This window comes from Numenius arquata, chromosome 11 (assembly GCF_964106895.1).
Source record: "Numenius arquata chromosome 11, bNumArq3.hap1.1, whole genome shotgun sequence".
Taxonomy (NCBI): Eukaryota; Metazoa; Chordata; class Aves; order Charadriiformes; family Scolopacidae; genus Numenius; species Numenius arquata.
The window spans coordinates 34,200,922-34,225,511 of NC_133586.1; the positions used below are offsets into that span (position 1 = coordinate 34,200,922).

Sequence of the window (24,590 nt, forward strand, 5' to 3'; positions counted from 1 at the left end):
TTGCTTTCCCCTGGCTAAAGTTGCCACCCAGTTGGGCCAACGCTCCTGTCCCACCGGGTCTGTGCTCCTGCGGACCTGGTGCTGTGTTAAATACCCGGTGCTGGGCTCCAGAGACAGCACCAGGGGGAATGAATGGTCTTTAACCACAGACCTGGTTCTGCTGCTGCTTGCGCCGGGGCGACAGCCCTGGTCGGTGCAGAAGCTCCGGAGTCACCCTGGACGCTGTAGGGAGCACCTGGCTGGAAAGCTCGGGGTGGCTGGTCCCTCCAAATCTGGGCTGAAAATATCAAGGTAACTTAACGGAAAAGGCACCGGGCTCTGCAAAGAGCGGTGCGTTGTGTTCTCTCTTCCCCTGAATAATCCCGGGAAGTTGGGATTTCAGCTGCGTAGTTTATTTTCTTTGGACTGGGAGCAGCTGTAAAGGCCTGGGAGGTGGGATGCCACCTTACAGTCGTGCCCAAACCTCGCTTCATGGGAGGTCAGTGGCAGCGCCTGGAGACTGGAATTTTCTGTGCTAATTAGTCCCTTATGCTGTAGCCACGCTGCTCCGTTAGGGAAGCTCTCTAATGGCAGCGAGTTTGGATGTGATGCCCTGTGTGTAAGGTGAGAGGGGGAAATAAATTCACCGGATTGCTGTGCCCAAAGGGTAAACAGTCAATATTTAGCAAGAGAAAATAAACAGCCTCTCTTGCTTTCTCTCCACATGGACTTAATTAGGTGGTTTCGTTAACAAAGCAAACAGGGTTTCCAGTCTCTGAGCTGTTCCTCGGGAGCTGCCCCAGCCCGGAGCGCGCAGGGGGGGGATGCAGAGCGGGGAGCTGCCAGCACCAGTGTCCCTGGCTTCAGAGACCAGTCTGCCCCATTTCAAACCAGTCTCACTGTCTGTGCGCCCGACGGTGGCGAAACGGCAGCGCTGGGGAGGAGGGCGCTCGCTAAACCAGTGTGTGAGGCAGGGGACGGGAGGAGGCTGTCTCTAAAATCCCCAGGTGACACAGCTCTTGTGGCGCTCGGGGGGAGATGATAACGCGAACACCCGGCTCGGTCCTGGGGAGAGTTGTGAGGTGCGAGGCTGAAGTCCGAGTTGCATCAGTCCTTCCTCCTCCTCAGACACCGGTCTCCTGTGCTCACCCTGGCAGAGCGGTGCCGATGTGCAGTAGAGAAAACGGAACGGGCAGTTGCTTTTCTGCAGCACTTCAATTTATTAATTTTCTACAAGTTCAGTGCATCTCTCTGGCAGTTTTAAGCTGAGCCCAGGGGGACAGAGAAGCGGAGCTTCTTGTTCCCAGCTGGGTAAAGGGTCTGTTAGGAGCTTGCTGATCCTGCTGGGAGGCTGTTCCTGGTCCCTCTCCTCTTGTTGTTGTTTGTCAATGCAGAAGACTGCAAACATCTTTAATTCCCTATAGTTCAGTTGCTAGTTTTGGAGAGGAGGTAGATCCTCAGCTTAGCAAGGCAGCCCTGCCCATGTGAACAGTTATTTCAGAAAAGGACCCCAAGCCCAGGCTCTCATCCCCTTCCCCACCATCCTTCAGTTTCCCGACTGACTCAGGAGAAATTGGTTTCCACTGATTGCCTCTGGCTCATCCCAAACATGTTATGGGCTAATGGGGCACCTCCCCTGGCACAGGGCTGTTTCTCAGCCATTGGTAATGACTTGCAGATGTTGGAGTGATTCACAACAGCTGGAGGTAGGGGGTGGATGGGGGGGGGGGAGCGAGGTGCCTTCACGGCTGTGTCACAGCCATTCTGCTCCTGCTTAACGTGGCCTTTTAATCAGGCAGCCCGGAGATGAAAGGACAGGATCAATGTGAGCAGGGCTGAAATGGGTTATTCCAGGAAACTGCTCCAAAGGCATTAGAGAACTATCTGCAGCCCCCGAGCAGGACGGAGGCTTTGATACCTCGCTGCGCCACTAAACCACACAGGAAACAGGCTGCGAGCCCTGCAGGGCTACAGGAGAGATGCAACGACTGCCTGTAACAAATAATTGAAGAGGATACTGGTGGTGGAACACAAAGGAGGAGAATTATCAATAAAAATAATAACTTGGGAACCAAGCAGCAGAAAGGAGGGGAAAGAGAAGGGATCTCCCTCGGTTACGAATGGCTGTCTTGCTAAATGTGCTCCTGGAGCGTGCTGAGATGTTGAAATCATGAGGACGGTGTGAAGCTGTGATGGACATAAGAGATGCCTACAGTCTATTAATGACTGATTCCCTACCATTGTAGCTGCAGGTGGTTGTTAATCAGAGAGTACTTCAGAGCAGGGAGGGATTTGAAAGGGCACCGGTGACCAGGAGGGGACAAAGGTGGGCTGGTGGCAAAAGCAAATTGGCAAGGGATGTATGCCTGCGCCTCCGTAAGGACTGTGTAAATGCAGAGCTGGAGGGGAGGTGGTGTTACTGGCTTTGTTCCCTTTCTGACAGCAGGGAGCTGCTCCCTGCCAAGGGGCAGGGGTGGGTGAGATCCCTTTGGCCTCTGCTTGGAACCTGGAGCTGGTTTATGAGAAGAGAAAGAGCTTCCCCTGGGGCTCTTATCTGGCATCAGCGTCTCCACGGCACGGGCACAAGCCAAGGTACGGCATGTGTAATGTTTCCAGGAGGAGTTTGACGTTCAAGTGTACCCCACCATGGTACCCCCCTGGCCAGCAGCTCTGAGAAGGGACTGCAGGGAGCTTGGAAAATAATGAGAGGCCACAAGCAAACTCAGAAGAAAATGGCTTAAATAAAGGCACATCTGTCCACCTCCTCCCATTACAGCCTCCTCAGACAGAGGAATATGCCTGGTTTACCCTCCAAAAAATTACTTCTTCCCATTACAATCTTATTGTTGAAACATTTTCAATTTAGACCACACAGTAAGTCACCGAAGACCTGCTCCTGAAGTCAAGAGGAAAACTCAGGCTTGAGTGAGAAGTGGCTGCAGTGCAAAATTAATCCCAGGGATTATTTTTGAATTTAGGGGCATTTTGATGGCCTCTCTTTGGACTGTAATTTCTCTAATTTTACCTCATCTCCAGAAATATCAAAGACATTTAATATCTTCTTAAGTTCTTCTTTTTGGATGTTGAAGAGAAACCTTGTGGCTTCAAACTCATTAAAATCAATCATATTATCCCCGTCTACATCCAGCAGCTGAAAGGCATGTCCCATGTGCCGGTGGATGAACTGCTTTGCAAGAGGGTTCTGGTTTGGGGCAGAAAGGTTTAGAAACAGATGATAAGCACAGTTTTCCTGCTTGGAAAGAATATGTGGAATACTAACCGGTGCTCGTGTCCAGAGAATAAAGGTGACCTCCTGCTAGTCGCACCCGCAGGAAATACCAAAATCCTGGTGCTTCCTGCCATGGAGCCGGGTGGGAGCACACGGCTGCTGCCACTGGGTTCGGGGAGAGCTACCAAGGGCCAGCCAAGCTCCGCGGCTGCTTTGTGAGCTCCTTTCCCATCCCTCCCATGTGCAGAAGGACTTGCAGGGCTACATCCTACAGTTGGCTCCTCTCCTTCCTCCTCAAGTCCCCGGGTGCTGGCCCTCAGCCGGGGGTATGGTCCAACAGCAGGGCTGAGCTCTGGGGGTAACCCTGGCTTCACCACCCCTCTCCCTCACCACAGCCTGCCAGCCTCACTGCTTTTCCTTGAAAAGGCACTGTTCTCTCCCAGTGTGAGCTGTCGGTGATGCTGGGGAGGCTGAAGAAGGGCATCGGCATGTGCTGCACCTCCAAACGAGCAAGAACCGATGAGTGAAAACAGACGCTCTGCTCTCCTCCCCACAGGCAGACACAGCCAAGGACTTGGTTTTTGGAGAACTAAGATGGACAGCCTGAGCTGGGAGGAGCGTTTAGATGGTTCGTACCTTGCAAAAGGTTCAGGGATGGATTTATCCCAGAGGAGGAAGGTTGGTATTAACAGGGGGACTGCTTGTTTCCCTGATTTCTACGCAGCAGCATAGACCCAGGAGACCATCTCCATCCCTTGCATCCCATGAGTGAAGATCAGATCCAGTGAGCTGATTCCCTTTATGGGGGTGTTGGATGGTGCAGACATCCCTGTACCGATTCCAGGACCCGCAGGGTACGCACCGCCTTGGACAGGAGGATTCACGCCACCACGTAGAACTCATTAAAGCAAATCCTCCCCCTCATGCTTCAGTCCAGCAAGTCAAACAGCAGCATGATCTGGTCCTTATTCAGGTTTGTCACATAACGGAGAAAGCTATAAAACTGCAGATCTGGAAAACAGTGAGCTCTTGGGCTTCATCCGCACAAAGCTGAGAGCAATAATTAGCAGGATTTATTTTATTTTAAATGCCCACTGCTCTCAGACAGGTTGCACAGGCAATTAAAACACAATAGCAGACAAGAGATACTGTTCAGAACTAATAGACAGTATTTATAAGATTGCCTGATTTATGAAAGAGGCATATGTGATTTCTGCACAGAAGGCAATGTTAAAGTGCTCATAATTTTCTGTCTTTCTTCTCTTCCACCCCACCCCTGCCGGAAAGGACTTTTTCCAATGTTTCTGGTTTGTTGGAAAAGAACACATTTCTCTTTTGGAGGTGTCACTTTTAACTCATGATCCACTAGCAATTCTTTTTACTCCTATTTAATCTTTTCCAGTGCAGAGGAGCCAAACCTCCAGATCCAACATTTCCCTCAAACTCCCCCAAGTGTGAACACAGAGGACAAACAGCCCCTGCTAAAAAAAATCCACGGCCTGGTCTGATTCTTCTCCCATTAAATCTCAGCCAGTGGGGTAAATCCATGGGAAGAGGTGTCATTTGAGCTGGAGCACCGGGAGGGGGTTGCAAAATCATGGCAATAGGCTGAGGAACTGCAGGCGGGAGGTGGGGAAGCTGCGAACCCGCAGACGGGGAGGGTTGCAAAGAGCCTCATGTGGAGGACACTGTTGGCAAGAAACCCACCCGCTTTCTAACAACGTTGGGTTTATGGAAAGGATTACACGATGAGGTTGCTGCAGTACTAAGGAATTAGCTTCAGTGAGCCAGAAATCCCCTCTTGCCCCGTGTTCCTGGCATCTTGCTTGCACAGCTGTAAAGATCTCCTCCATCGCTGGCCTGGGTTTTTCCTATGGCAATTATCTGCTCCTTGTGCCAGGACCTGGTTATCGTGTTTGTACAGTGCTAGCAAGACTGACCCAGGGGCTTCATGTGCTGCTGGAATGCACGGGATTACTGTAAAATCAAGCAGGTTTCATAGGCTCTTGGACCTTTTCTGTCTCGCAAACAAGGAAGGAGGCAATGGAAGGGGGAAGGGGAAAGCAGTACCTTCCATGTGAGCTGAAAATGCCTCTCGGCGGCTCTGCACGGTCCCCTGAGCCATATGTGTTTCAGAAGCCGAAGCAGGAGTAGCCAGACCGTGTAACCTTCCAGAGCAGCCAGGGCACGACAGAGCAGGGAGGACGTGGTGAGATATGCTGTATCTGAAAGCTCTTTGGGGTATTGCCAAGCGCTTGCGTTAACCAAGCTGCTAGTTAATTGGTATTACGGAGTGCTGCATTTGTTGTAACATCTGAAGTGCAGTATTTGTAACGTCTGTAATCTCTGGTTTTAAATCCTAAGCGATGTAGCGTTCTCTGTATCTCTCTTCAAAACATTACACAGGGGCTGTAATTTTAGAGCATTAATGCCAATCTCGTTTTTAGAAGTACTTACTGTTCAGGTAATTCTTTCAATGAACATCCAGGAGCTGGACATGCTCTGCCTGTGCCACAGCGTCTCTTACTGACGACAAGCCCTGTACTTCATCTAAACACAGATGCTGCAGAAAACACACAGATTTCAGCTTCATCTCGGTTGGCCATGGAAGATCAGCGAAACAGAATTAGCACCATGGCAATGACCCTTCAGAGAAGGAAAGTTCTGCCCTAGAACCAGACACGACCTCCATCCCACGCCTTCAATGCTTTGTCCACTTTTTCAAGAGCTCTCCTCAGTTGTGGAGGCAAAGGCTCCCCTTCTATTCAGCATTAAAGGATAATACGTACTAAACTCAAGTGACAGAAATTATTCTTACAATGCTCAAGACCATTAAGTCTGATTAAAATGTGCAAGATAACACAAACTTCAGGATTTATTTTAGACTGTATTGCAAATCTCGGCCTCAGGCAAGTGGTACCCCAAAGCATGTTGAGGAGGTCCTACGCAGCAGCCACTGCAGGGCTCTGCTTTTCCTCTTGAGCCTTGATGTTTCCAGTCCCTGACAGTGTCCTGTGCAACATGTCTGGGAGCTACAGCTCAGAGATGGCTGCTTTTGAATGCCCAGTTTCTTGTTCAAGATGGCTGTGAGGAAGCTGAGCCACTCATATACATATATATATATACAGTGTTTATCACCCATCCCTCTTCCAACCCACAATGAGTCCAATCCAGCACAAGAACCATCAAAAGTGCTCTTTATTCCTTACCCCTAACCTATATAGGAATAATATTAATAAAATCAAATTCTGACTTACTTTGGTCGCCAGACCCTCTGTAACCCAACAGAGCTCAGCTCCAATAACACGTGTTGCTGAGGATTCTGCTCGCTCTGAGCGGTCGTGGCTAATGCAATGGTAATGCTGGTGACCGCCTGTTCGTAGGATCAGGGCTGCTCCCAGGAGCTTGGGGCAGATTTGCAAAGTTTTTTGCATTTCTGGAGTTTATATTCTCTTTCTGTTATTTATCACTTGAGAAACAGTAAGAATAAGTAATTCATAGACAGATAATTAAATTTGTTTGCTGAATTGGTTTGACACCTGTGAGCTTTCTGAAAGAAATGGGTGGAAAGAATTCAAATGGCTGATTCCCTTTGGCTACGGAGCCAAGAGACAGCTTATATCTGCTTATAGGGTATCAAGCACTGGCTAAAAAATGCCACAGCCCCCAAAATGCTGTGCTGAATCAGAGTTGCTCAGAAACTTTCAAAGGGGTAATTTGAGTTTTCAAAATATATGCCAGTACAGAAATCATCTCTCTGAGCCCTGATCAGCCTGCCCTCGGATAGTCTACAGGCCATCTACCTACGCTGCAAGCCCTTTGGCATAGGATTTATCTTGGATTCTGTATCTTTACAGCACTTGAGAAGGACAGGTATCCCCAATATGTGCCCACAGCTCTTGTGGGGGCAATTACAAAGATGATGGAGTCAAACACTTATCAGGGATGCAGATGACAGAAGGTGGTGCAATGACCACAGGCAGCGGCTTGGGAGGTCCAGAGGGATGTTAGGAAAAACCCTCCCCCAGGATGGCCATGTGGCCTGGAGCAGGTAACCCCAGGAGGTCGCGTCTGCTCCGTCCTGGGAGGTTTTTCAAGACTCCACTGGACAGAATTCCATCTGACCTGGTCCAGTGCTGGCGACACTCCTGCTCTAAGCGGGAACTGGCCTGGATGAGCCTGGGGGTCCCATCCAAGCAATGCTCCTATGGCCGTGTACAATGCCCAGGTCCCCTAGTATAATAAAATAAAAATACTACTATTAACAAGCATGATAACTTTAGAAAAAAAAATGGTAGTAAAACAATGGAAAATTTGAGTTGAAAAGTATAAATTTTGAAAGTAGTTGCTCCGATTCTGCTGTTCTCTTCTTACTCCAGTATTGCCAAATTCACACACTGTGAGAGACCCAAACCCCATGAAGTTAGGTGAAAAAAAAGTTCTCAATTATTTTCAGCTTCTTTCTGTTTCAGAGCTATATCTAGGTTGCATTTTCAGCTTGTTTTTCCTAGAACTCAGTGGGGAAAAGGGAAGAAGTAGGGGAACACGAAACTTGCTTCAAAACCAGCAACTGAAATTCTCGTACAGCCACAAATTTCCGTGAACGGGAGTTTATTTAAATAGTATTTCAAACATCAGTATCGGGAAATTCCTGATGGAAATATGAGGGCTGATCATACCAGGATAAACCCATTTTTTTGGTAACAGAAAAGACAACGGGAGGCGACAATCAGCTCCCGCACTCTAGGGCATAGTGTATCAGGGAACTAACGAGAAATCACCAAATCCAGAAGTTCTCAAACCGAGATGCTGAGTTTTGCCTGCATTACACATCAGGATGGAGCGTGCAAAAACTCACCCCCTCCCAGATATCCCCCTTTGGCTCGTTAATGGGCCACGTATGTGGGGCAAAATACACGTGCTGGTGTGAGCGGTGTTGGTATCACTGAGGTTTGCATGGACAACCATTTACCACTAAGCCCTCTGTTAAAAACAAAGGTATCGGGAAGCGTGGCTGCACCGTCGGGTGTTTCCCCTAGATGTCCCCATTTAATGCTTGATTTCAAGTTGGTTTTTCAGAGGATTTGGAGTTTTGCCAGGGAGAGGATGCGAACCTTCACACTTGACACCAGTTGGGTCACGTCTTCTCTAAAACAAATTCATGATGGGTGCCTGCAGTGCTGATACACTCAAATTCCTGCTACTGGGAGTTTTTAAAATATTTGTGTTTGGCTATTTTCACATGAGACGAACTGGGGGAAGAAGGAGAAGTCCCTCTGTTGCCAAGGCAGTTTAGGATTATGTTTTTACACTCAGAGATGTGTCTTTTTGCTCAGCCCCCAGCAGCGCAGCCCATGGAGTGAAGTATGGCTGGTGCAGATGCTGTTGGCTCACCATACTCCCTGTGCTGGGCTGGGCAGGTGGGAACACAACAGCAGCCTCAGAGGAGTTTCAGACTTTTCCTTCCAGGACTTCAGTGTTATTTCTATTTAGCATAGAATCATAGAATGGTTTGGGTTGGAAGGGACCTTAAAGATCACCCAGTTCCAACCCCCCTGCCATGGGCAGGGACACTTTCCACTAGACCAGGTTGCTCAAAGCCCCATCCAGCCTGGCCTTGAACACTTTCAGGGATGGGGCATCCACAACTTCTCTGGGCAACCTGGGCCAGTGTCTCACCACCCTCATAGTGAAAAATTTCTTCCTGATATCTAATCTAAATCTACTCTCTTCCAGTTTGAAGCCATTGCCCCTCATCCTATCACTACGTGCCCTGGTAAAAAGTCCCTCTCCAGCTTTCCTGTAGGCCACCTTTAGGTGTGGGAAGGGGCTATACGGTCCCCCGGAGCCATCTCTTCTTCAGGCTGAACAACCCCAGCTCTCTCAGCCTGTCCTCACAGCAGAGGTGCTCCAGCCCTCTGAGCATCTTCGTGTCCCTCCTCTGGACCTGCTCCAACAGGTCCATGCCCTTTTGTGCCGGGGGCTCCGGAGCTGGAGGCAGCACTGCAGGTGGGGTATCTATCACCAGAGCGGAGAAGCATCCTCCTCCGATGGGATCGCCTCCTCCTGGCGGGCTTGGGGGAGACGGTGGCGGGGAGACATGCGACCCCGAACCGAGCCGTGCCGTGCCGGGGCCGATCCTCGCCGGGGCGGGCCGGGGGCGGGGGCCGGCCAATGGGGCGGGTGGGCGGTAGCCAGGCCAGCAGGTGGAGCGGCGCCGGCTCCATGTGCGCGGCTGGAGGCGGCCCCGTTCCCGCCTCGCCGCTCCCCCGGCGGCGGCTCCGTCCTCCCCCGGGGCAGGGCGCGGGAAGGCGGCTCCCCGCAGCTCCGCGGCGGCCCCCCACCGCACCGCGGACATGGCTTTCGCTAATTTCCGCCGCATCCTGCGCCTCTCCACCTTCGAGAAGCGGCGGTCCAAGGAGTACGAGCACGTCCGCCGCGACCTGGACCCCGGCGAGGTGTGGGAGGTGGTGGGCGAACTGGGCGACGGCGCCTTCGGCAAGGTCTACAAGGTGGGTCGGCGGCGGGGGGGCGACCCGGAGCGGGGGGGGGGACGGACGGGGACGGGTTCGGGGGTGAAGAAGCACCTGCGGTCCAGCAGGGGTGGCGGGGCATCTGGGGGCTCGTCCGCAGGCTCCCCGCTCGCCAAGCCACCCTGGAAGCCGTCGGGGGGGGGGGGGGGGGAGAATAAACCCTTGTGGGACCCGGGGCCGGCTCCGAGCATCCCGTTAGCTCCGCCGCTGGCAGCGGGAGGGACGGGGGGGGGGAAGGCAGCGAGTCGGCTGGGGGTGTGGGGGTGCAGAGCTGGGCTCGGGGCAGGGGAAAGGAGGGAGGGAAGCTGCTTTTTTTCCCCCCTCTTTTCCCCTTAAATCACCAGTTTTCAGAGCGATGCTTTTGTAAGGCGACGAGGTGTTCCCTGCCAAGGCTGTCGGTGCAATGAATGGAGGGAGGTTTCTTGGAAGGCAGCAGTGGCGGGGCTGCCTCCAAGTTTCGTGAGCCTCCAGGGGTGACTTTATTTGTATTCCTGTGGTCCTCGCCGGCAGGAAACTCGGAGGAAGAAGAGGAGCCCAGCTCCTTGAGAGTGGGGACACGTCCAGTGCTATGAATGTTTAACCTTTATGTTGAAGGATGGGAGTCCTAAAGGCCAAATGTACTTTGCGCTCCGAAGCAACAGCGTTCTTGCTGTTACCGGCTCTGAAGTACTTCGGTCTCCTGTCCCACAGCTGAGAGAGGAGGCTTTTGGTCAGGACTGGCTGGAGGAGGAGGTCAGGGATCCAGGCTTCTTAGGAGACCTGCATTACAAACCTAATTTGTAGCTGGGGTTGCGAATTAGCTGCTGGGCAGCCTGTTTCTGATGGTCTCGTTAGATCATTTAAGAAGGTGTTGCCTTTTCAGAATTGAGAAATAAGTAGTAAGTAAAGAGAAGGGCAGGAAGGGAGCTGGTTGGTTGCAGGTCAGGACAGAGGTGTTTTACCACAGTGTCCTGGGATTTGTTGTACTTATTTGTTGTCTCTATCATGTTATGTGATAGAAACTCTCTAAAAAACTGGGCCCTATGCATCCATTGAGTGTCGGTCTTTGGTGAAGGATCCTATCTTCTAATAAAATGCAATTCCTAAAAATCACATTTAAATGCCTAATATACTTATCCTTCTGAAAGTAGCACCAGTAGCAATCAGTGTTTCTGTCACCAGTTTACTTGGTGTTGTGCATTGGAAACCCATTTGTATACAGCAACGCTCACTCTTCTGGATAATTATTTGCTTATATTTGGATAGGTTTCTCATGCAATGATAAGAATGAGGTAAACATTGTAGAAGAAATTAACAGTCTTCTGAGACAAAACTTAGAAGAATAACTGATTTAAATCCTTCGCTTTTAAGCATGTGTAACATATTCAAAGCAGGTAACTTTCAGAATAAAGCAACTTTGTAAGTGGCTGGTTTTGTTTTTAAGCCCATTGTCATATCTGAATTCCTCTGCTATTAACTCCAACCTCACACCAATAAGAAAATTATCAGAGTAACTTTATGTACTGTAGGCTAAGGATGACAACATGTCAGGTAATAACATCTCCTCATCTCCAACTATTTCCATCTCCTTTGATGCCCATTTTGACACAAATGACGATTATAGTAAATGACACAGTGCAGACCACGTGTTTATAACTGTCTGTAACTAGTACGCTCAGGCAGTTGTTTGCTTTTGAGATGTTTTAACACAGTTGATCAGGATGGGAGTTAACGTTTTGACAGAAATCAAAGGGCTGTTTTATTCATAGTAAAGTTTTAATTCTCCATCTTCTTTGATCTCTTCTCCTGGTTGGCGAATGGACATGGTTGGTTTTTGAAGAGTTCTCATGCAAGATTTTGTTTGTTTGTTTAAGAATCACAAATTATGTGGGTGCCACATACTAATTTAGATAATAGCCAGTAGTGTAATTGCAGAGACGTAGTTTCCTGCCATGCTAAGATTTAACTTGCATGTTGTCTTCCTTTGTCTTTCGAAACCTGGAGTGCTGCCCTAGGTGGTGATGCACATGGGATGGAGATGTGAAAGAAAAGGCTTGCCCTCTTGTTCTGCTCAGCTGCCAAAAAAAGCCTCAAACAAGCAAACGAGCCCACTTGTGTGCAGCGAGGATGTAGGTGGCCAGGACGCAATGAACGATTTTAATCATTCTCTTGAAGTCGCTTTAAAGTCAATTTGCTCTTTGCACAAAAGTGATCGTTCAGAGCAAATCCAAGTGTTTGTATGGCCAGGAGAGTTTCAGGATGTTTGAAGGAAGTTCCTGCCTGTCTTCCGCCCCTTTTCCACACACGGAAGCGCGGGGAGGTGATACAATCCGCCTGTGCCAGCATCCTGCCCTACCCGCCAGATGCTGTACTCGCTCCCAAGAGCCTGTCGTCCCTGGGTGGTGTGAAAGGGCAGGGCTTTGTACACGGGATAGCCTGACCTGGGAGAGATTTAGATGTGGGTAGAAGAAAAAGGAAAAAACGCTCATTTTAGTAGGTTTTTTTTTTATGGCACCAGGTTGGGGGTGGAGGAAGGAGGGCTGGGCTGTGTAATGGTTGCACTGGGGAGTGTGGCTGCCCCGCGGAACGGCGTCGGGGGGCTGCATCTTGGTCTCCCCGTGCACTCAGCTGAGCAAACCTGAACTGGTTTGGCACAGCGTTTACAAAAGTAGGACAGGCTCCATTTAAATATATATTAATTAAGAACAATCAAATCTATAGTGGAGCCTCAAATGTATATAGCAGACCTTCAGAAACCCGCAGCCAGTGGAAACTACTGGGATTTCCCTATTTTTATACAAAGTTGGTTTTTTTGTGTGGTTTTTTTTTTTTTTTTTTTCAGCGAAAGAGGACCTGATTGTATGAGGCAACAGTGAAATGCGTAGCAGAGGGTAATGAAGCTGAAAAGTAGAAAGGGGGTGGAGAGAAACTGTTTCTTTCTAGCTCTCGTTCTATTAATGTCTTGGGTTTGGTAAGTCCAGCGGGTACGATAAGGAAGCGATAGCAGCCCATAGATAGCAACGCACTGTGTGTCGAATGGGCTTTGTTACCCACCTCGTCCAAAACCCATTAAATTGATGATGATAAATCAGTCATTAGGCCAGCAGTTGGGAGCTGTGGTCAGTGTGTGCTACTCTGGGAAGTCTGCAGTACTTCCAGGCTTATGGGCCTATAAAAATACAGGTTCCTAACTCAGACCCTTCCCAAACAGCCTTAAAAAGTTAGTTTTCTTCAAAGATGCAGTACATAAAATGTATGGCTGTGGCTGTTCCAAATCGACACCTGTTTGTGTGGGCCGGGGGAGAAGTGGCGGTGTCACCCCCGTGAAGCAAAGCCACGCTGATCCCGGGGCCGTGCGGATTCTCGGGGCGACGCCGGCAGCGGGGGCTGGATGCTTGGAGCCGCGGAATCGCATCGCAGCCCTGCAAAACCCATTAGTTGGTGCAGCATTTACTGTTGCAGGTAGTTGCATTAACGTCAGCGGTAATAGATACGCGAGGGCTCTTCTGGGTGTTGGGAATTCCCGCGCTAGCAGGGGATGGACTGGATCTTAGGAAAGCGCGGGCTCTGCTGGAAGAAGCCCTGGGACCCACTGCCTTTCTCCTGGTGGGATTGTTTTGCTGCGCTCGTGCCTCTTGTGGAGCGCTATCTCCGCTTCCCAGCACGCTGATGGGGACACTGCCTCCCTGATAAGGCTTTCTCCTCGCAGGGTGGGGATGGGCTGTCCCCTCCCCGGCGGGAGCGGGGGCTGCCGCAGCCCCCAGCACGGCGGAAAAGGGGTTTGTTCACTTGGGCTCGCCTTCAAACGGCTCTCCGTGCCCGCTCCCGGAGAGATAACACCCAGCCCCGTGCCACAGCAAGTCATAAGCCAGCCTTTTATGTTGTCGTTCTCCTTTCTTCTTAAGATATGGCTTAAAAAGCTGAATTTGGGTTATCTGATCTATTATGGCGGTATTAGCGCTGTACATGCCACGGACTATTAATGTTCTGTTTTGAAATTTGGGTAATAAAAGACCAATTGTTAAACGTTGTGCAGCTGCCTTATAAGCCTGGCTTTCACAGCGACGGGCCCATTGGAAGTCACGAGACTGTCCCTGTCCCTCGCAGACCTCTCTCTGCTCCACCAGCCGAGCCTACACCCCTCTGGGTTTTGCACGAGTTGGCTCAAGTGTCTCAGGCTCAGCTCTTTTCGGTTTGATTCACGAGGGATTTAATATGTAATTCCTGGAAAGGGTGTCACAGAACAGAGATGCTAATCTGCTGGGTTAGCTTTAAAAAAAAAAAAAAAAAAAAAGGCAGGGGAAGCTTTAGTTGATTGTAACTATGGCCACAAAAAAATTAAATATAGTGAGATTGAATTGTGGCCTTACCCCTTAGAATAGCTGAAGGGTTTTCTTGAAATGTTTCAGCTGGGTAGAAAAGAGGAACAGAAAGACACCACTCCTTTCCTTACAGAGCAGTGGCCCAACAATATTAAATCCAGTTGAACTTTAAACTTGATGTTCACTTTAAACTCACTGAAACGTGTGATGCTCCATCCCTGCTGAAGTCCAAGTGAAGCTTGTCCTGCGCTCTGGGAGCCACGGCTGTATCTGTGTGGCAGGGGAGAGGGATAGCTCTCCATGGCCTAAATATTTTGATAATGACTTCAGTGTCATGGCCCAGAGCTTGGCAGTGCTGCTGACAGTGAAGCTGTGGGCAGCTGCCTGGAAGAGAAAGCTTAGATGAAGGCTTTGAGCCTTTCACCCTCAAGCACGTGGCAATCGGTGTTCCTTAGAAAAATCCCTGCCCAGCACCTCTCATAATTTTTTAATTTTTTTTCTTCATCGTGCAGTTTCCTTGGGTAAAAAAGGTTCTTTTTCTCATCCTTGGTGTGCTGCTGTCTGTAAATCTGGGGTTGGCCTCAGGAGTCTCAGGTCAAATCTCCTCTCACTGCCACACCGTGTGGTTGGGGGTTCCTGGGTGGCTCTGCTCACCTGTGGTGGATGGTTGTGCTGCCAGCCCAGGGGTAAGCACGGCAAAGCACAGGCACGGTGAGCTGCTGCCCTGCTCAGCATCACCCGTCTGGTTCAGCGGCTGGGCCTGGGCATCACCTGGTTGCTGAAGCTGCTTTGCTCCCATGGAAGAGGGGAGAATGCAGTCGCGCTCAGGAGCGGTGTCTGTGCGTGCCGCCTCTGGGATACGGGGTGGGAAAGGGCAGCGTGCCCCTTGGGAAGAACAGAACAATGGCACCGGTGCTGCTGGACTTTTGTCTCCTGGCTGTAGAAAAGCACCTCACTTCCACCCCCTGAACATCTACTCTTTGAAACAGAATGCTCTTCCCGTCCAACACATGGAAACCTTCCTGACATTTTCCCTTCTCGTGCAATTCCCTGACCCTCATCTCTGCTGGTGTCCTTATGATTTAACCAACCAAAACGTTTGTGTGATATTTCAGTAGATGGGAGAGACAGGGAAGGAAGATGTGCCCCAGCAAAGCCAGAGGATGCTGGTGGACCTCAGTGCTTGCATCTGTTGGCATCGCGGAGTTGCTGCCTGCCCCGTGTTTCTCTCTCGACCGCCGTGGTCAGGCGCAGGCGTGCTGCTGGGGTGTCCTCCCTGGGCACCCTTGTGCTGCGGAGATAGCAAAGGTCTCATCAGGTGTGTGGTTTTCTTTTTTTTTTTTTTATTCTTCTACCAAGGCCTTGCTTATCTGATGCTTTTCTAGCACAGTGTGAAAGGGCTGCCAGACAGACAGATGCACTACCACTGCCTGAGCCCTGTTCCCTGGCTCTCAGGCGTAGTAGCCATTCATCCCACTGCTCAGGCCTTAGCTCTCCGTGTACCGAATTTCTTGCAGAAAGTTGCTAGGAAACTCAGAAGTGGTTGCGTGGCTTTTTTTCCCCCCATTTTAATTTTTTTTTCGATGTTGTGACATTGACTGAATGAAGACCAGGGCAGGAGTGCTTCCCTTGGAGCATTCTTCTAGGGGACCAGTGATTTGAAGGATGTTTCGTGCTTCCAAGGCCTATGTAGGGTGAAGGTGTTGGATCCACATGGATCTTTGCTCTCTTCAAACCTTGCATGGGTATTTGTTCTCTTCTTACTCGCACCAGGACGGTGAGGTCCCATCGGTTTCTGTAGGTGGGTTATAGTGGAACCTCTCGTTGTTCTTCTGGCCTCTGCTGCTGTGTTTGGGTGCAGGGTCTGAAGCATTGTGTGGAGCTCTTCTGCTCCTTGACTAACAAAGTGCTGCTTGGGCTTGTTATCTCTCACCCCCTTCTGCTGGGCCGTTGCTGAGCTTTTAAGGCAAGAAAAAGTGTATGTGCCATGCTTTGGTCACACTTTTTTTTTTTGGCACATCTACATAGAAAACAAGCCCTTGGCCATAGGTTGAGCTCTCTGGCAATGTTACTTCCCCTTGCCTCTAACTTGTAAAACCAGAGGAAGGCGTTTCTGCATTTTTATTTTTTTTTTTTTTTTTAGCTAACGTTTTTTGGCTTGTTTCGCAAGCCACTTCCACTTCCCCCCAGCCCTTGCAGAAGTGTTGCCACAGCTGCTAGAGCAGCAGCACTGGTCCAGCCTGGTGTGGTCGGAGACCTGCCCGACCCGACCCCCCGTGGGATGAACCTCTGCATGGGCCACTGTGTCTGCTGGGGTGGCTAGCCCAGGGCTGTGCCAGCCCTACCGCTGCGCCCATGCCTGTTAGCACCTGCTCTGCTGGGTGGTACCAAGGGCTGAATTCAGCAGTTCCAAAACAACCCAAACTGGGCTTTATTTATGGTGACAAATTGGAGTGGCCCTAGGGAACTTGCTGGGCATGAAACTCATTTCAGCTCCTGTTGATTATTTGACAGTAATACGAGCGCTGGCTCAAGCCTGTCTATCCTGTGTTTGTTTATTGACACAGATAGCTCAGGCAAAGTTCTTCGTTAACTCACTTAGATATTTCTTAGGGATTACATAATGATTAAGTGAGCCGTTGCTTGCCTACAGACACACAATGGGAATACGCTGCATGGGCTGGGGACAATGTCAGAACTATCAACCCCCAAATACACCGTCCACTGAAAGCACTGGGCTTTTTACTCTTGGTTCTCTAACTTGGCGATCTCCGAAGCATCAGCTCTCCTAGCATGGATAGAAGCTCTGAAAGGATGGGAAGAGTAGTTCACACCAAAAATGTGGTGGCACGTTATTGCAAACCAGCTGCAAAAGGATCATCCCTTGGCTTGGGAAGATAGAGTGGGCAACCAGCCCCACTGGCGAGCAAGCCTAGGTGAAGCGGCCAGGGCGCTCTCAGTGCTGGCTCTCTTCTCTCTGCTCGCGAGTGAGAGTTCACACAGGGTTCTCCTCTGCCTCACCTAGAAACTGGCCGTGCCTTCGGCAGCAGACCTGCCCAAGGAAGGACTGAACAATCCAGCCTTCCGGTAATGCGTTCTTTAAAGGCTTAAAATAGTTCCTGTGTTTGTCACAATCTGGATTTCACAATAGCTCGAAGGGTGAGTCACAGGCAAAGGCCAAACAGTCTCTTCTGTCACCTGAACAGGCACCTCTCACCCCTTAAATCCATAAGCTGAGCAGAAGTTTCTCTGTGCCTCTGCCTTCGAGGAGTGATCCTGCTCACCCCCTCTTCCCCGGTACTCCCGGTGTGTTCGGCAGCAGCATGATGTCCAGCACTGGTCTTGCTCCAGAGGGCTCCAACAAGATCCTTGTTGCTTTGTATCCTGGAGCTTGGCTCCTGGCATGGCTTCCTGGAAGTGGTTTACTGGATAACTTTTATTTGATACGTTTTCTTTTGTGGAATGCGTGTTCCAATCCTGTTTCTGCATAGCCCTGTCGGTTGTGGTCTGTGCGGTGCGTTGATTTGCACAAAGGCTGGTAGTGGCCGTAAGGGCTTTTCAGGTTTTAAATGCCAAGACTGTAATGAATCTAACTATAGTTCAGTAGCACATCCTATAGCTGCCAGCATAGCCAGCAGCTGTCTGCTCTATTATTTTTTTTTTGTGTGTGTGCTAATTAGCACGCCAGGGACAAATTATCCATGGCATTAAAATGCCCAGGAGTGGAGGATCTAAAAGATGAAACTCGATGTGTGCTTTTGACCAGCCATAGGTCATAGATAGGCATCAGACAGTTTCTGTTCTTGGGATCTCACCATCTGGGTGGTTCTTTTGCTTCTGTCCACAAATGTCTGGAAAAAATGGGAAAAATCATGAATTCCTCAAATGCTGCACATCTGGGGGTGTTCTACCTGAGAACAGAAGCTCTCTCCCCAGCTCTGCATCCTCTACGTGGACTTTTGCTGGGTTGGAGACCCTGTAATTAGGCTGGGGTAATTCTTTGCAGAAGATTACACGGTTTGAACTACAAATCTGAATTTTGCAGGATTGCATTTCAAATGATGTGGCTGTCTAACAAACTCGCTGCTGGTGAGTCGTCCTAGGGTGCTTTCTTGATAGTTCTTGGTTTTCTTCTTTCCTCCGTATTGTTGTCCTTTCCTTTCTTTGGCATTCAAAGACAGACAAAGCAGCCACCATGAGGGAAGCTTTCATTTCCCTTGCTGCAAGGTGAGGACACGACCCCCAGTGAAACTCAAGGTAGAGATGAAGCTGCAGAGAGGCTGATGGCAGCCCTTTTCTTCCCTCTCACATCACTTGGAGAGTGAGCAGCAGATGCTGCCTCTTCTCAGCCTGGTGCTGTGTCCCCCCTCGCCATGAGGGATATCATCCCAGCCTGCAGGTTACAGACTTGGAGATGCTGGTTCCTTCTACCTTCTAATTGCTAGGTTGGCTTTTTGAGGTCAGAGCAGGCTGTGTTTTGCTTTGTGCTAACATCTCGAGGCAGATTCTGATCTATTGCACAAAGATAAGCAGAAATCAGGAAAGGGCTTTAAACCCTAAAGCATCATCTCATGCCTGGGATGTCTGAAACCAGCTCCCAGGGCTGGCAACTTACGCAGTTGGCCTATTCGGGATCCAAACAAACCTTTCTGGAAGAATATCTCTGTTGTAATGCATTGTGTGCAGGAAAATACCAGCAGAGAAGCTGAAGGAAATTGCCAGACGTGAGTTACAGAGAGACCGCCCGGTGTACTTGGCCAAAATCTGCTGCTGCCTGTATGAGTCTGGCTCGCTGCGAGCACTTCTGGAGCTGGCTGGCTGCTGCGAGGGCTGCGATGCAGCCGTCTGCCTGATGGCAGGCAGCTGCCATTCCCAGGGAGGCTGCCGGGAACGTGGCTCTAGCCTGATGTCAGGGATAGAGAAAAAGCAGATGGAGAGAAAGGGAAGGTGGAGAAATGGGCAGAAGCTCCTTGGATTTCCAGAACTCTTGCGATGACAAATGTGACTTGCTGAGCTCAGTTCAGGAGTGCCCACACCAGCCGCTGTGCATCTCCCTCCGGCTTGTATGGCAGAAATGCTACAGGCTGGGTTTGGGCTCAGAAGAGACCTGGACAACTCCGGAGGGAACAAGTTGTTCAGCCTGTATGAGTGTTGGTCCTCTCGAAGGCAGCTGCATGGGGCAACCAGTCTCCTCTCCATGCTACAGTGGGCCATGCTGGAGATTAATTCTCAAAAATCTCCTACTTCAGCTCATGGTCTCAGGTCCCCTTCCTGCTTCGGCTGCTTCTGCGTCCTGTGGGGCATGTTGGTCCCTTCTGGGAAGTGCCATGAGTGCACCGGTCATAGCGATGATGTGACCACAGAAAGCACAGGGTTCGTGCCCACGCCATCCCCATGGCATCCCTACCCGCGTGAGCTTGCTGTTTCAAAAGCTCATGTTCTTTATCCTGAGTTCGTGATGTCCTGAGCTGAATTCTCTTCGGAGATGGTGGTCTTGATTCCGCTGGTGTGACCAAGAGGTATAACCTCCCAGTGCTGGCTGTCTTGGGGGGACATGGGACAGTGCAGGGCTCCTCTCCCTTCGGGGTGGAAGCCCGCCTTGTGCAGCTCATGGAATCCCCTCCCTCCCTGAGCTGTGTCCTCTGCTAGAATGGATGAGGACAAGCGGCTGAACATGAGCCAGCAGTGTGCCCAGGTGGCCAAGAAAGCAAATGGCATCCTGGCTTGTATTAGAAATAGTGTGACCAGCAGAAGTAGGGAGGTGATTGTCCCCCTGTGCTCAGCACTGGTGAGGCCACACCTGGAGTATTGTGTCCAGCTTTGGGCACCTCAATACAAGAGAGTTATGGAGGTGCTGGAGCAGGTGCAGAGGAGGGCAACAAAGCTGGTGAAGGGCCTGGAGCGTAAATTGTACGAAGAACGATTGAGGGAGCTGGGACTGTTTAGTTTGAGGAAGAGGAGACTGAGGGGTGACCTCATTGCTCTCTATAACTACTTGAAAGGACATTGTGGAGAGGTTGGTGCTGGTCTCTTCTCACAAGCAAATAGCGATAGAACAAGAGGGAATGGCTTCAAGCTGCAACAGGGTAGGTTTAGACTGGACATTAGGAAGAAATTCTTCACAGTAAGAGTGGTCAGACACTGGAACAGGCTGCCCAGGGAGGTGGTTGTGTCACCATCCTTGGATGAGTTTAAGAGTCGTTTAGATGTGGTGTTGGGGGATATGGTGTAGGGGAGAACTTTGTAGAGTAGGGTAGATGGTTGGACTCGATGATCCCAAGGGTCTTTTCCAACCTAGATGATTCTATGGCTGAGTAAACACTCTCATCTGGGACAGTCCAAAGCGATGGAGAAAGGCAGCAGCTAATTCTGTTATGGACACCTTTAAGGACTGAACGTCAGGCAGGATGTACGCAGGCTCATATCTAGAAAGGAAGTGATGGCTGGGGCTTGCTGGTCTGCTCACCCGCTAGTCGTAGGAGTAACGATGAATGAGGTCAGGCTGCCACAGGGAACACGTGGGCTGCAGTCGCTCCCCCATGCAGATCTTGCAGCCCGATCTGCGAAACCATGTCCTCCAGCTCGGCATCCAGCACCCCTGGGTTCCTCAGCAAGCCCAGGAGGGGATGGGGGGTAGCAGCACGGCTGCAGGGTGGCTCCCCCGAGGCTTGGGGGTGAGGGCAGGCTGCCTCAGGCCTCTTGGTGGGAGATGATGCCATGAGGGACTGGGGCACGCTCTGCTCCTGGGTTTTTTCAGATGCCTGCAGGGCCCCAGCATCCTGGAAGGGCTGAGCTGGCTGGGACCCTACCGGTGGGAAGCGTGCGATGGCTGACCTCCAAGGGAAGCCCCACCTCTTCTCACAATATTTACTTCCCCTCCTTGGACCTCTCCCAACACAGTAAGTGTAGAGCAAACACAGTGGGGCACTTCTTGCTCCGATTTGGAAGTGCTGTGCTTTTCCCCATGCCTTGCTCCGCATCTCCCCCTGTCCAGCTCCATGTGCCCTCCTTTGGGCATCTGGCAGCGACTTGGTAAGAAACAAACCAACCTGAGCAAAAGAAACCCCCTAATTTCTTCTGAAACCAGCATGAGCTGCTGTCTTGCATTTGGGCAGCGAGCCCAGATGGAAATGGGTTTGTCCCCTGGGGTAAAGACACAGCTGTCCATGCCAATTCGTGCGAATGCAGCAAGTCTTCAAAACTCAGCAGGCTCAAGGGTTCCCTTATTTTCCTCCCTCCGTTGTACGGTTCCCCGCCATTCCTTCCCCCCCACTTCCCAGCCTGTTCCTTGGTACACAGTTACACTGTCACCTAAGCCATATAAAACTGTCCAGTGGGGCTTGTGGTGTTTATACTAGGAATTAATCCTCCTGTAAGCTCCCGTGTAGGTTTTGCAAACACAGATATGTAAACTACGGAGCAATAAGAAGGGTCACAACCAGAGCTTGCCCAGCTCCTCCAGTGATAACATCCACGGTGGGACTTCCTCCCCTGGGGGAGAGGCAGCCTGGAGGGGGTGTGATGGAAGGAAAATGGGTACTGAACTGGAATCACACCATGGGGGCTCTCTGGTGTCGGTGGGGAGCAGGGCGGGTGAGCGATGGGGATTTCTCCCCCAGGTGAGCAATAGGGATTTCTCCCGTCCCTTGATCTGCTGATTCAATGCACTTCTGGGAATGGTGGGGAGCTCCTGAGTCACCAGCTCCCGTCTCGCCCCCTCTCCCGGCGTGTGACACATCTCACAGTGCAGACTGTCTGGCAAACGCCCTTTCGGTGTTCTGTTGCAAACTTCTAATTTTTGCAAAAATTCGTGCGTGTTTCCAATTGCAAAATGCAAACTTGTCCTGGCGTTTTTTGGGGGAAGCCGATGGACAGTGCTGGGTGGACGATGCCGAAAAGCTCCTGCGTGGGAGCAGCTCCGAGGCTCGCCTGGCGCTGCCTGCCTGCAGATCCCTGCTTTTAGCCAAGTGTAGTCAGCTGCCTTTTCCCCCGGGCAGGATTGGGGCACAAGAGGAGCGGGGTGCTAAGAAACGTGTTTGCACGTGCTTCCAGTCCAGCATTAATAGCCGCCTTCTGGTGCGTGGCACCTACAAGCAGAGCAGCCCCCATGCAGCTATCGGTGACCCCTTCCTAGGCAGCGAGAGCTGCTTGGGGAAGGGTGTTTGCAGGGGGAGGAGGTCAGCAAGCTGCCAACCCGAGGGAACACTCCTGTGTTGTTGTGAGGAATGGGGAGGGAAAGTCAGCAAAAGTTTTCCAACCACTAGGACAAAGAGGTTTTAATGGTTTTCTAGTTATTTGGTGAATAAGCTGGTTAAAGGGACTGTATAAAATGGAAGGGGCAGCTGAGAGAGCATGTGTAGAGTTTTTCCTTACTGTGATCTGAAGAGCTTGCTAACACCACAAATGCTGGCCAGTCCCGGGACATCAAAATACACCCTTCTTGGTTTACCTGCCAAGGGGTGATCCCTACATTTCCCTTGTGTGTTACAGAAAACTGCCCTGGTGAGGAAGGGGAGTGTAGGGATGTTCAGGGTGGAGATGGTTCGGAGCTGAACTGTGAATTTGGTTGGATTGTCTGTGTACTCGGGACTTCTATTAAATAGAGCTATCACCTATGCTATTAGCAGAGAGCCTCTATACCCTGAGGTTTCCTTGCTTACGTCTTTTTCATGCTACAAACAATAGGATGCATCTCCTTTTCTAAGAGCCTCTTCCCCACGATGGGAAGCGGTGTGGGCATTAAAGACGGGAGGGAGGAAAGAGGATGCTTTGGACCTTACGCAGCATTCATCCTCTCTGCGAAACTCCAGGCAGGTTTAGGAAGCAGAAATGCATCTGCAAGTTTCCACGCTTGTGTTGTGGCTGGTACCAGTCAAGCTGAGCGCGAAGTGGAGGAGCAGGAGTTGTGCAAGTCCTGTGTGCTCCTGGCTCTCCTCGCCTCTGTACTCATGCTGGTTTTTTCTTGCAGGCTAAGAATAAGGAAACCGGCGCTTTAGCGGCTGCCAAAGTCATCGAAACAAAGAGCGAAGATGAACTGGAGGATTACATGGTGGAGATTGAAATACTGGCGACCTGCGATCACCGGCACATCGTCAAGCTGCTGGGAGCGTTTTATTGGGATGGCAAGCTGTGGGTAAGAGGCCCTTGCTGTGTGTGACCTGTACAGCTGTGCATTTCTCACTCTGCAGAGAGGAAATCGCTAATTTATGGTGAAGCAGAACCTCTGGAGCAGCTTGAAGCATCACTGTGAGTTAAAAATGACTCACAAGCTGTGCTCTCCTCACTGCATGAACAGTGCCTGGGTTTTCCCCACTTTCTTTGATGAGCAAACTGTCTTCTAACTAAAGATGCTTATAAATAGCCCAGGGAAGATCAAGAGATCTTCACAGGGAAGTGAAAACTGGATTTTATTTTTTTTTTTTTTTTTGCACCATTTGGAGTTTGTAAAGGTAGAAAACGCAGCACCACTAAGGATGTCTGTTCCCAACTCAGTCCCTCTTTTGAAAGATCAGCTAGAAGGGTAACACTGCTGGGTTGTTTTTATATATTTGTGGCTTATTTCTGGCTCAACATCTGTAATGCAGAGGCAACTGATGGCGAGAGCTCTGTTTCCCATGGCTGTGGAGGCACAGGGACACAAAATGCAATCCAGCGGGTTAACGCAAGGGCTAGTTGTGCTGCGGCTGGAACAGCAGATTCCTGCATCTCTTTCCCCTAGCCCAGCAGGTGTATATATATTATCTTTTTTCTCTCTGCCTGCTGTTTTCTTTGAGTCCCTGGCAGCAGAGGAAGGTGAGCATGAAAGGCACCTTTCTGCCTGCTGCCGGGGGGAAGGTGCAGGAGGCTGGAGAGGGTGAGGGCATGAACCCTTGTATATTTGCCCCACGCTAGACCTGGATAACTGTGCCGGTGTGTGTGCAGGTGTGCCTGTGTCAAGGTAGTGGAAATCAGGTGAATATGAGGATTTTCAAACCCACTGTCTTGGCCAGTTCATCTGCTCCTTCTTGTAACTACTGGCAAGCCAGGGGAGTGTCAAAGGGTGCGTTCAGCAGCTCTGTTACTTTTTCCTTCCTCTTTTTAATGCTTCAGATAGCTTTGTGGCCTCCCAGGGTAATCTTAATAGAGTTTAAAAAAGAGATCTTAGCTTTTGAGACTTGCACTTGTGTGAGCTGATCTGTTGGAGCCATCAGTCCCTGCTGCTTGTGCCGAGGGAGCCGAGGCCAGAGCACGGGCAGAGCCGCGGGGCTGTCACTGGAATAACGCAATCCATGTCTAGTTCATTCTTCAGTGAAGCAATGTGGGAGAGGTGCTGTTTTATTGGGCAACATGTACTTATTCAGCAAGCACTTTTTTGTTGCAATGTCAGCATGGGTCAATGTCCCTTCTCATTTAAAAATCCATGGATAAAGCCCCCGCTGTGACACCCCGCTCAGATGGACTGTGGTACCCAGCGCTGAGCGCTTCCTTCTGTGCATCTTCTTGCTGCAAAGGAGCTGGGCTGCAAGTTGTCCAGAGACTTGCTATTTGGATGGCTGCTAATCGCGGTGT

General features: G+C 50.5%; 2 protein-coding genes across 2 annotated transcripts in view; one reads left to right on the forward strand and one right to left on the reverse strand.

Annotated features, from left to right (window-relative positions):
- Positions 1-622: 622 nt before the first annotated feature.
- EFCAB9 (EF-hand calcium binding domain 9) lies at positions 623-5,801 on the reverse strand. Its single transcript, XM_074156112.1, is given in 5 exon segments — positions 623-633; positions 1,315-1,411; positions 3,005-3,181; positions 4,140-4,219; positions 5,666-5,801. Coding segments are annotated over 5 exon segments (501 nt in total).
- Positions 5,802-9,564: 3,763 nt separating this feature from the next.
- STK10 (serine/threonine kinase 10) overlaps positions 9,565-24,590 on the forward strand; it is a 49,351-nt gene continuing 34,325 nt past the window's right edge. Inside the window, exons 1-2 of the mRNA XM_074155748.1 lie at positions 9,565-9,720; positions 23,011-23,175. Coding sequence (XP_074011849.1) covers positions 9,565-9,720; positions 23,011-23,175 — 321 coding nt within the window. The remainder of the gene's footprint in view (positions 9,721-23,010; positions 23,176-24,590) is intronic.